Genomic DNA, 11939 nt, shown 5'->3' on the forward strand with positions numbered 1-11939 from the left:
GAGGTCTGAAACTTGACTCCCCCGCATAAATTAATGGATAAGACTTGAGCAGGTAAAGAGGATGGGAAAGGACATTTTAGACATCAAGACCCAACTTGAGAGGACCAAAAAATGAGCCATGATGGGTCAATTTGGTAGTGAGTCTGGTTAGAGTAGAAGTATTAATGCTAGAAAGCTAGCTTACATTGGGTACTGTGAAGGATCCTCAATGTCAAGTGCCTGACAAGCATCTGGCAGCCCTTGGCGCATGTTGAGCAGGGGAGTATACTAGAACATCAAAAGGCATCATCAACAATAATCGTCATCATTTCGGCGTAATAGAAAATCGCTGGCTGAAAGTTGGCAAGGCCAATACTTTGTGAATTTTGGATTCTCATTGAAAAATACAATTCCCATGTTCGGGAGAGAAGGGATTCATAATAACTTAGGCTGTGTCTATGTAACCCCACATCAAAGCACAACGGGAATATTTAGGTAACCCCATTTTAATATGGCTTATTTTAATGGATTCCAACTTGTTTCTATTTTTTTATTTTTTAAAAGATTTTATTTTTATTTTTTTATTTGAGAGAGAGACAAAGATAGTGACAGAGAGCACGAGTGAGACGAGTGAGCACGAGCGGGGAGGAGAGGGAGAAGCCGGCTCCCCACCGAGCCGGGAGCCCGATGAGGGACTCAATTCCAGGACCGCCGGATCATGACCTGAGCCGAAGGCAGACGCTTAACCAACTGAGCCACCCAGGCGCCCCCAGCTTGTTTTTAAATGCAGTCAAAACAACTCGCATATGTGGACTCAGCCTAAATTTCATTTTTTTGTTATTTAAAGCTTCATCGCAGCCATCAAGCGATGTTGATGAGAACTGGTACAAACCCACCCAGTGGGTCTGGCTCCCATAATAGATATTGCACGTATGAACCAGGTGAGAACAGCCTCAGAGGATATTACACATAGGGGCTAGCCAGTCAGATGTGAGAAACGCAGACGCATTCGGAATCACATGAAACATTTGAGAGACGTACAAATAAGTGTGTTGGTTTGTTTGCTTGTTTTCCTAGCCAGTTGGTCTGTTGGCTTGCAAATAATATGTACAAATCTGTGTTTTCTTCCAGGGTCTTTCTTCCCTGATTTCAAGCCCTCAGAAACAGTTTTTAAAATAGCATTTTGGCTCGGATACCTAAACAGCTGCATCAACCCCATTATATACCCGTGCTCCAGTCAAGAGTTTAAAAAGGCCTTCCAGAATGTCTTGAGGATCCAGTGTCTCCGCAGAAAGCAGTCTAAACATACCCTGGGCTATACCCTGCACCCTCCCAGCCACGCCGTGGAGGGGCAGCACAAGGACCTGGTGCGCATCCCAGTGGGATCAGGAGAGACCTTCTATAAGATCTCCAAGACGGATGGGGTCTGTGAATGGAAATTTTTCTCTTCAGTGCCCCGTGAATCTGCCAGGAGTACAGTGTCCAGAGACCAGTCAGCCTGCACCACAGCCCGGGTGAGAAGTAAAAGCTTTTTGCAGGTGTGCTGCTGTGTGGGGCCCTCGACCCCCAGCCATGGAGAGACCCACCAAGTTCCAACCATTAAGATCCACACCATCTCCCTCAGTGAAAATGGGGAGGAAGTCTAAAGGACAGGAAAGATCAGAAGGAAGGGGGTGGGGGGGGAATGATCTTAGGCACCCACCCCACTTCCTACTTGGAAGGCCAGTTCACTCTTCCTGGATGACAAGACAGGACCAGGGACCAGGGACCATCTGGGAATGGGGTGGGGGAAGAGACCCGACTCTGGGCCAGTGGGTAGGGCTCAGGGAAGAAGGAGGATATCACACAACCATCTGGCTGCAAATGATGTTAAACAGCATTTCCTTGAGGCTAATGCTCTCGCGGTCATCCTCTGAGGCCGCTTTCCACGTCTGGCCCTTGCAACGAAAAACACCATGGGAAACAGAATGTCATACACAATCCAAAAGACTATAAATATAAGGTTATGATTTCATCATGAATATTTTGAGCACACTAAGTTTGGAGCTATTTCTTGATGGAGTGAGGGGATTTTATTTTCAGGCTAAACTTACTGACAGCCACGTTGGATATTTACGAGGAGAGGGCCTGGAGAGGAAGAGCCTTAAGATGGTGGCCAATATCCAGGCACATTATTTTTAGAGCACGTTTTAAACTCCACCATTTCTGACCATATCCAGTTTCTTAACTTGGGTGCAACTTGACAGTGAGATCTACCTTTTGCTGCCATTTCACCAGCTCCTGCTCCCGATTCCCTAAAGATGAGGGTGAGGGGCCCTCATGATGCATCGGAACTAGCGGAGGCACCTCTATGCTTGGGTCTAGACAGTCGGGGAAAAGGTGGCTTTTCCTGATGGGAGACAGGAGGGGTGAGGGTCGTTCTTGTTTTTCAACTTTCCTGCTACAGAAAAAATTCCAGTAAGCGGTTCCAAGATCAAATGGAGGAAGGCTTCTTGTGAAACATATTTAAATATCAAGGGTTTGGGGTGGGGTGGGGCGGGTGCTAATTTCATGCTAAGAGGCTGCAAACTTCCTGCACAGCTGTTTCGATGTGGCCGAGAAAGGCTTTTCTTGGCACATCGCTTACCTTTTCCAGAGTACCAGTTTGAAAATCCAGAGCTTATAGTATTTTGGAAGGCGCCTCCAGACTTCCATTTTTCCTCCGCGGCTTCGCTACTGCCTAAGGAAGGAGGTTCAAGGTCCTGAATGCACAGGTAGCATGGTGGAATGAGAGCCTTAGGATCCAGGTATATCCTTCCTGAACTTTGAGAGATACACATGCTTAGCTTGGGAGGATACCGACTGGTCACCAGAAAATCGTCTAAAGCCGGAATTTGCAAATAGTTTTCGACAGAAGCCCATTTATTCTGGTGAAAGATCCAGGAGCCCGTTCACTTCATCTATTCCCACTTTCTATGGGAACTTGGGGAACGTGCTACTTTTGCTTTCTGTATACCAAATTCTGGTTAACCTTAATAACTCGATATATGACTAAAGAGGAAGAGGATTATCGTATGTAAAAAATTAAAATATTTTTCACATCCCACAGTAAGAATTTAAAATAAGATTTATGGTTTGGGCATAATTCCTGGCCAGAATCACTGATCGAAAACTGCTGACCGACCATCTCTGTAGCCTCTTCCCCCCATTTGAGTAATTTCCTCTTAAGAATTTCAAAGTTGACTACGGCCCCTGTTTAGCCTTCACAGCCAAGGTAGGGGCCCATTATCTTTTCTTCTTCCCATGCAGCAAAATGAAAATTTCTTCAAGGCTAATATCTTTGCACACTGTCATGGGGGCGGGGAGGGGGTACGTTTGCATGTGGATTTGAGGCTGTTGTCAGTCGTGCTTGGCCATTGAATATTTTGCTTTTTCAGCTTTTTCCGGAGAATGTCTTCTTGCTGACCAGACAGGCGCTATGCCTTGAGCTTATGATTCTGGCTTTAGATATTGGCCGGATTTTTGGATTCTTCTGGTCTGTCTGCATGTCCGATAACAGCTCTACCAGATGTGGGTGTCCTATTATGGACATAAGCATCAGGGAAGGACTCGAGTATGCGAACTGCGCTTGTCTTCTGCCTTGATGGGAAAGATAAGTTTCATTGTCGAGAAGAGCTTCTTTCGGGATCTGAATTTTAAAAACCCCATTTGTCAGGCTTCCCTTCACAGGAAGGGCATCCCCACGAAAAGAATGGTAATAGTTTTGCTTCCCTAAAATATGGCTCCCTTTAAACTCATTCCCGGACAAATTTAAGTTTTAGATTTTAGAAAGCTAAGGATTACCAGAAAGCTAGCACGATGCCACTTCTAATCAAAATAAACAACTAGGAAATCGTTTGGTCATCAGATAAAACCATGACAATTGTATTCATGTGAAACGGTCCATAAAGAATGATCTGCTACACTCTTCACCAACCCCAGTCCCTCCAGGGAGGCAAACTTTAGCATTTATTTCCTTTCCCATAACGTGATATTAGGTATAAATATGCCAATTTTACAAGAAATTGATAATGTCACCCAAGACTTAGTCAAAGTGGGATAAACAATACTCGAGTTATTTTTTACTCATCCACAAAAATCTCTGTACCTTTGAGCATGCCAAAAACTCTCTAAAATTGTCACAGTTAAACAAATGATTGTCATATTTATACTCACATGTTTACTGCTTCTATTTGGAGTTTGAAGAATTTACCCAGAGCAACAGTGGTCACAGTGTTTTCTCTAATGTGTTATAAAAAGCAGTTGCTTTGAGACTGCCGAAACATGGCAAAAAAATCAACTTGACATTATGGGATAGACCAAACTTGAGTTTCTTCTGCAGTTCGAATTGCATGCATTCAGGGAGACCCTGAAGCTCTCTACTTAAACATTTCCCCAGGCTATTGCCAGGATTTCAGGAAAGCATTTTGCTTGTCACTTTTCTTCCACTTGCCTTTACTCCTGTCTTGTCTAAGACCGTTCTGCTTGTCATCACTTTGTGTGTGCCAACACTCTCCAAAACATGAAGGCTTCAGACTCTGACTACTGCCTGGATTTGTCCAGCCATGGTGGACAAGTGATATTTGGTTAAATAAATATATTCGTAAGGTTTTTTTTTGTTAGGTTCTTCTGTGCGCCAGGCATCGGCAGGACATTTTATACCCCATTGGCTCTAAACCTCATAGCAATGTCACCTTTCTATCTCAAAGGTAAAAATCTGTTTGTTGGGAATAATGAAGGACTTGCCTTAGGCCAGTGAGGAACCATGATTCAGTCCTGGATCTGCCTAACACTAGGTCTACACATTTTTACCATGCCTCTGCCTCCTAAATAGTTGGGGGGGAGGGATGTTCCCCAGTTTGGATTAGGGATGCTGAGGATAGGAAGCCATGCAGCATTTTAACATTTTGCTTCTTGGAGATCTGCCTTCCAATCAACCTCCATACATATGCTGCCAAACGCCAGCCCAGCCAAATCCCCAAAACAGATCAGAATCAGAAGGGTTTGGTGCCTCCAAGTCTACCTTTCAGGCCGCACCATTTTTTAGAGGATAATTACATGGAAAGTTATTCAGGCCTTGCAAGAAAGACAAATTCTATCAAACTGGGAGCAGATGGGCATATAAGAGAATGCAGAAGAGGCTGCATTGGCCTAAAATGTTAAAACCCAGTTGTGGCTATGAAACACGTTGCATAGGACGTTGGAGTTACTGACTACCAACCAGAGTTAATTGGCACTTTCAGGAAGTATATCCCTTTTTAAAATAAATAAGAACAAATACGACATCACTCTCCCCTGTACTCCAACATTATTTTTTTATTTGAGCTGGAGAAAGAAAGAGAGAAGGAATTATAGATATTTCCCCAGGAACTACACCAAGCCCAGATAGTGTGTCAAACATGTGAATGTCATGCGTGTCCCTGTAGGGGAATGGCTCACAATGCTGATCCCCAGGTAGCCAGAGACGTAGGCAATCTTGGGAAAGGAAGAACCAGTTGTCAGCCGTGGCTGTGGATTAGCCGGTGTCCACTTGTTCTTGGATTCCTTTTTGCAAATGAGAGCTTTATGCTCTAAGTATCTCGGATTGCCTCAGCCCCTCAAACTGAACCCATCATGCAGACCTTCTGTCCCCATAGGTCACATGGTCACCGCCTGGGAGCGAGAAGGTTTTAGGAACTTTTTGCTTGGGCAGGTAATGATTCACTCTTGAATCACAGCTACTTCATCTGAGCTTGACAAACATTCTCATTTGCTTCTGGGGTTGGTTCTGCACAGGTCCTCTTGCCAAAAGAGATGCTGCCTCTGCATATGAGTACTTGTTGACTTAATTAAGGAAAGAGCTCTGCTCGTCAGCAAAGGGAGAAGGGAGCCCAAGCCCGTGGAAGGTAAACTCTGCAAGCAAAATAGGGTGACCGAAAAGAAGGCAATGGTGGCTAGTAGGAAGGCATCAGAAGGGTGCTCACTGTTGCTCTGATTTCTTTTTATGCTACTAGGACTTTTAACCCTGAAACCACCTGCACACAGCTCCGGTCCAGCCTGGTTGGAACACTATTGGCACCTGCTCCTTGTCTACCCACTGTGCCGGGGAGCAAGGCTGAGCCCAGGCTGCTGCGGGGTCCACCGTCTTCAAAAAGCAATGACAACAGTGGCCTCCTGGCCCTCCAAAGTCCCCGCAAGATGAGTGAGTGGAGATGACTTTGGGGGCCGGGACTGGCAAAAGCAAATTAGGATTTCGGCAGAGGACACCGGGCCCCTTGCCCCTGTTCCCATCAGCATGGCCTCACTCGTGCCCCCCCCCCCCCAGATCCAGATGTCGTGGGGGCTGAGGATGGAGCTCATCTGCTGTGTGCAGGAAAATATTATTTCTTCTCTGCTACCACCACACGGATTCCTGAGTCTCCCGGCTAGAAGGAAGGGTATGGCGGTGGGCAGGGGGCGGTGTTGAGGAGGAAGGAGAAGACCTATCCTGGACATCGCTCAAAGCAGGATGCGTGGTTTCCTAACACTTTGCTGCAACTGATAAGCAAGGAACTGCCCTGAAGCTGCTTGCTGCATCATTTCCAAACACAAAATGATTGTTTTTCCCTGTGGCTCGGGAGTCATTACAGCACTTTCCCCCTATATTCCAGTCAACAGAGCCACATTATAAGCTGGAAATGATTAGTGCTAAGCTATGAGAAATACAGACTTAATTAGGTGAGAAAAAAATCTAAGAGCAAGTTCATACTGTATTTGTAGGAAAAAAAAATAATGAAGGCGCCAACCTATTAAGAAGCCCGAGTACGGGAGGTGCCTTCAGATGCAATAGAAAAGAAGCTAAGACAGGATGTTCCGACATGAGCTTAGAATGTCCTCTCATCTGTGTAACACTTTGCACTTGCCCAAGTAATTTCGCCTATCTCAAGTCTTTCCTGTGAAGGACAAAGCTAAGGAAGGGTGTATTATCTGTTCTTAACATCTGAAGAAACAGAGAGACTTGAGGAGGATGCTTCAGAGAGCCCCAAATCCAGCCTCTGACTCCATTTTCCATGACGCCCTCAATATCCCCAGGGCCCTCTGTGTTTCTCGAGACCGTGAATTTCGTATGTCACTCATTCATCTCTGATCCATATTTTCGGCTCCATTGGCACCTTCTCTGCTATTACATCCCTGCCGGAGGCTGGGCAATGCAAGATTGTTCAGGGTGTATATTTGTCTATGCTTTTCTCATTGGCTAAAGGATAGCAGATGTGATTCTGTTCTTTCTCCGTAGTTAGGCAGCACCAGAGCTGAGGAAGTAAGCGGGGCAGGGCGCTCTTGGCTTGCTCAGCAGGGTGACAGGTAAGGCAAAGCCAGCAGGGATTAACACCTTAAGGACCTCAGGAATGCAAAGGTTGCAAAGGAAGTTTCAGTGAGCCTGAGGGTTGTTGATACACCCCTTCGTCATAGTGAGCAAGCTGCTCGCTTCCTCTCCTGCACCAGGCACTGCACTGGGCACGAAAAATACTAAGAGGCACAGGCAGTCCCCAGCTCATGAGCTGGGTGGGTTCCAGGTTCATCTGTTGCAAGTCGAGAATGCATTTTTCCAAGAAGCATTGTTACTGATGGGGGAGGGGAAGGGTGTTCCCAGACCAACGAAGAAAAATAAAAGTCTATTTAATGTACACCTGGGGTTAGCAAACTTTTTCTGTAAATGGCTAGATAGTAAATATTTGAGGCATTGCGGGCCATACGCTCTCTGTCACACATTCTTTTTTGGTTTTTGCTTTTTTTTTTTGGACAGCCCTCTAAAAATGTAGAATCCATTCTTAGTTCACAGGCCATAGCAAAAAAAAAACAAAAAACAAAAACAAAACAAAACAACCCATGGGCCCTAATTTGCCATCCTTGATCTATGCCGTCTCTAGCTTATGGAACAGGAATAATAACAATGCTAAACAGTGGATTTGGGTGTTCAACTTAAAAGCATCTTTTTTTTTAAGTATGCCATTGACACATCTCCACTTGACCAAATTAATATTTCCAACCTACATGATTTGTTAGATGAAGGGACAAGTTCATACGGGGGGGGGGGGGGAGGGGGGGCGGCTCTATATAACCCGCTCACCCGAAAGACGTACTCTAGTACAACATTGTGACTTTCTGCCCAGGCCATCGGGACAGGAGGGAGGCACCCACCACCCCTTCCCACTGCTGGGTTCTGTAAAACAGGCAGGCTGCAGAAGTCCAGGGAGTCCATGGTGTAGGGGTGGGGTCTTTGAGCTTTTCATCCCACTGAAATTCTCCTAGCACAATTCAGCTGATTCCATGAGTAGCAACAACCAGGGGGTGCCACTGGACCACAGCCGATGTGAAATCCCTCCCAGAACACTGGAGCCTGTTGAAATGGGGGTCCCCAGAGGCTTTGGGGGTCATACTTGGCTCCTTGGGAAGGCCTTCTGACCACAGCACCTCGCACCAGGACATCCGAGGGTCCACCCTGGGGATCACCAAGAAGCGGGGTACAGAAAGGGGTGCTGGAGGAGAGAGACATCTTCCAAACACAAATACTAGCTTCTAGCAGGACTTCTCTTGCCTCTCTTCCTCACCCTTTTCCTCCTTCTTTCCCTGGTTTTCATTTTTAAGTCTGAAATCACCTAACTAGACTCAAAATGGTGCTGCCATGGGGAAACATTCAGTCCTTCCCTGTGATGATGAAGCCATGTTTCTCGAGGCTGCCACATTATTGGAGGGACTTCCTGCCCTGACCCCATCCCCTCTCCAGCCCTGATGGGGCAGTGACGGGGAGGCACACGCTGTCCGTTGGAAACAAGGGGTACAGTTCCGGTGGCCTACGCCAAGGTCCACAGTGTCGAGAGATGAGACTCTGCAGCAGGGCAGGGGGTAGGGAATGGGAATGGGGGCAGAACTGATGAAGAAGAACCTAGCGATATCAATAATAATATCAGGAATATATCTAATAACGGAATAATATCAAAAATATCGGTACTAACAGCAGCGCCTATGTTGGGCACAGAAAGGAAGGCCTCTGGGCTGACACTATGTGGCAGCCTCCCTTCCCTTCCCTTCCCTGTCCCCTTCCATGTCGACCCTGACCCTCTCTCCTTTCCAGTCTCCTTTCCTTATCCCTGCCTCTCTCTCCATGATTCCACCCTCTACTTTTTTTCAAACTGACAAGCAATGAACAATGGGGAAGGAACCCTTGCCCCACGGGGTGCCTGTTCCCATGGGATACAGTGCTCCATGCATTGCCCTGGGTGACAAGGGGGCCTTCCCTCAGCTTCTCTGTCCCCTCTCCGCGTCAGGCCTGACACTGCAAGCTGGTGCCCCTGAGGCCTTGGGGAGTCCCCGGGCCGGAGTTGGGCGCCCCAGGGGAAGCCCATTCAAGGCCCCTCCACAAAGACTTGTACCTGGGCCGCCATTGCTGTCTTTCTGGGCTTATACTATCAGTTCCATGCGAAAGGTACAAACACAACGTGCTGGTGGTCAAGCGTGGTTCCCTGTTATTTCTATCTCCACCCACAGGTGAGCACCTCTTTTACCAGCTGCCCCCTCCCACTTTAACATTTCTGAACTCTTTACCGAGCCCTACAATGTCACCTCTTTCTCTCCTGCGTCATTGGTCTCTTGCCTCTGTGCGCTTTCACCTTTCACTCTCCCTCTTCACCCTTAGGGCCTTCAAGACCGTGATGAATCCCAAAGCAAACTTGGTTTCATGTTAGCATTAAGCAAGTTAAGCAATTAAGCAATGACTGCTCCCTCGGAAGGCACACTCTGCACAAAACTCAGCAGAACTCAACTGGGTGAAAGGTGCTCCTCATCTAGCGCTCCCACTGCCTGTCCCCATCCCCACCAGCTCCTCTGCCCTGGGAACTTGTTCACGGACTCTATCTATTCTCTCTTCATAACTTTGTGCCAGGAATCTTTCTCCCCTACGCAGAGGGTCCTCTCCTACCCAATGTGCTCCTGCTTTCGCTGGCACAGTTCCCCCTGGGGGTAGGCTGCCGGGGCCATCATAGCAGAATACCCCAGACTGGGGGCTTCAACACAGACATTTATTCTTTCACAGTTCTGGAAGCTGGATGTCTGAAATCAAGGTTCTGCAGGGTTGTCTCTTCCAAGGCCTCTCTCCTTGGCCTGCGGCGGGCTGCCTTCTCCGAGTGTCTGCCCATCACCTTCGCTCCGTGTGTGTCTGCATCCTAATCTCCTCGTTCTCTAAGGACACAGCCAGGGTGGATCAGGGCCCACCCCAATGACCTCATTTAACCTTAATGGCCTCTTTAAAGAACCTTTCTCCAAACAACAGTCTCGTTCTGAAAGCCTGGGGATTAGGACCTCAACATATGAAATTGGGGTTGGGGGGGGTACAGTTTAACCCATAAAACTTTCTCCCTACTCTCTCCTTTCTGCCTGCAAAATCTTACCCACAATTCTTTCCCCAACTCAAATGTGCAAATTCAGCCATTCCTGCCCATTCTCTCCGAGTCCCTATAACAAATGTCTTTAAATTGCATTTGACAATTAATGGTGCACCTTATTTTTTAATCCGTCTGTTGCTTTTTTAAAATCTATAGTTTTCTCACCTTAAAATGTACTTTACACTGCGCCTATATAGGTTCTGTCTTTCAACCAGATTAAAACTCCTGGAGAGTGGGACCTGTCATGTCACTCTGTATGCCCAGAGCAGTACTCAGCCCCTGAGGTATCCTATCTAAGGACCAGGGCCCTTCCTGAGCAAGCAAGCAGGGAGGAGACAAAGAGGGACAAGGGACCAGAGCCAAGTGCTAGTTCCAGGCAGGGGCTGGGAGACCAGGTCCACAGGGCCTTGGAAATACCAGCTGACCCACCAGGAAGGCTCAGGTGATAGGGCTTCTGAAGAGTTAGTGAGATTCTAATCAGGGGTGGAGAGCACAGCAGTGAGGAATCCCACGTTGGCTGCCATCTTGAGTCAGGGCAGGCACAGAATCCCCCAGGAGACCTCTGCACCTAGAAAAGCAGACCCCCATCAGTGAATGGTCCAGACCCTAGACCCTGAGAGCAAGGTGAGATGCAATAAGATGGGGTGAAGAACCAACAACAGAACCCAGTCCCAGGAAATGGGTCACTGAGGAGCGCGCCATAGGCTGTGATCCCCACTGGGCCCCAATCCTGGCAATGGGGGAGTTAATGCTGTTTCAGGGACGTCCTCCCCACATCAGGAGCAGCGTGGAAAATGGGTGCCCATGAGCCTTCAGGTAGTTTTTCTTCCACTCTGTCTCACAGCTTAGAAAGAGTAGAGGAAAGGAAGTGACACTGACTTGATTGGATATAAGGATGTAGACAGCCATTCCCTGCTAAAATGCTTTCTAAGTCTTACCTTCTGCAGACCGCCTCCCACTATTCCTGCCCCAGCCCTCAGTGACTCTACCGTAGGGTCTTAGCCCCTGCTGCTCCTACCTCTTGGGTGCTGCTGCCCGTTCCGTGTGGTTTTAGAGGGTCTTGGCCTGGTGACCTTGCTTCTCTTGAGAAATTCAGTTCCATTTCTGTTTCCTCAACCCCACCTAAACCTTTTATTGTAGACAAATTGATCTCTGGCAGGGCGCTGCCCTGACAGTCATGGAGTGATGCCTTCTGCCTGGTTCCTGCTGAGACGCAAAGAGCATTTATCCTCATTTGGAGGGATCGGGACTGCTCTAAGTGCATAGCATCGACTGTCGCGCTTTCTGGGCAAGGCATGGTGCCACTTTGGTTTCCCGTGCCCCTGCCCCCTCCCTGGGGCACTGCTCAAATTGGAAGTGTCTCTGGCCCCACAATATCCATCACAAGGGAACAGCCTTGTTGGCTAAGAGTTTGTGCTTCACCAGCTTCCATCCCATCTAGAAATTACAGGAGGAAAAATCAAATGGAAAGCCAGCGCCTACCAAAGTAGTGAGTGTATTTCAGCCAAAACCATCCAAAAACAGGTTTGATTGAGTACAGCAATG

At 47.5% G+C, this 11939-nt stretch overlaps 1 protein-coding gene across 4 annotated transcripts in view; it reads left to right on the forward strand.

Annotated features, from left to right (window-relative positions):
• Positions 1-7640, forward strand: part of ADRA1A (adrenoceptor alpha 1A) — a 113156-nt gene extending 105516 nt beyond the window's left edge. For 2 of the 4 annotated variants that reach the window (XM_073892572.1, XM_025873992.2), the window contains one exon: positions 1111-7640. In XM_073892572.1, coding sequence (XP_073748673.1) covers positions 1111-1625 — 515 coding nt within the window. In that variant the 3' untranslated portion in view covers positions 1626-7640. The remainder of the gene's footprint in view (positions 1-1110) is intronic. The other 2 variants (XM_073892573.1, XM_073892574.1) reach the window with 2 other exon arrangements.
• Positions 7641-11939: the final 4299 nt, after the last annotated feature.

Source organism: Callorhinus ursinus, unplaced genomic scaffold (assembly GCF_003265705.2).
Source record: "Callorhinus ursinus isolate GAN/ISIS: 27379988/994484 unplaced genomic scaffold, GSC_fseal_2.0 scaffold4, whole genome shotgun sequence".
In the NCBI taxonomy this organism is placed as follows: Eukaryota; Metazoa; Chordata; class Mammalia; order Carnivora; family Otariidae; genus Callorhinus; species Callorhinus ursinus.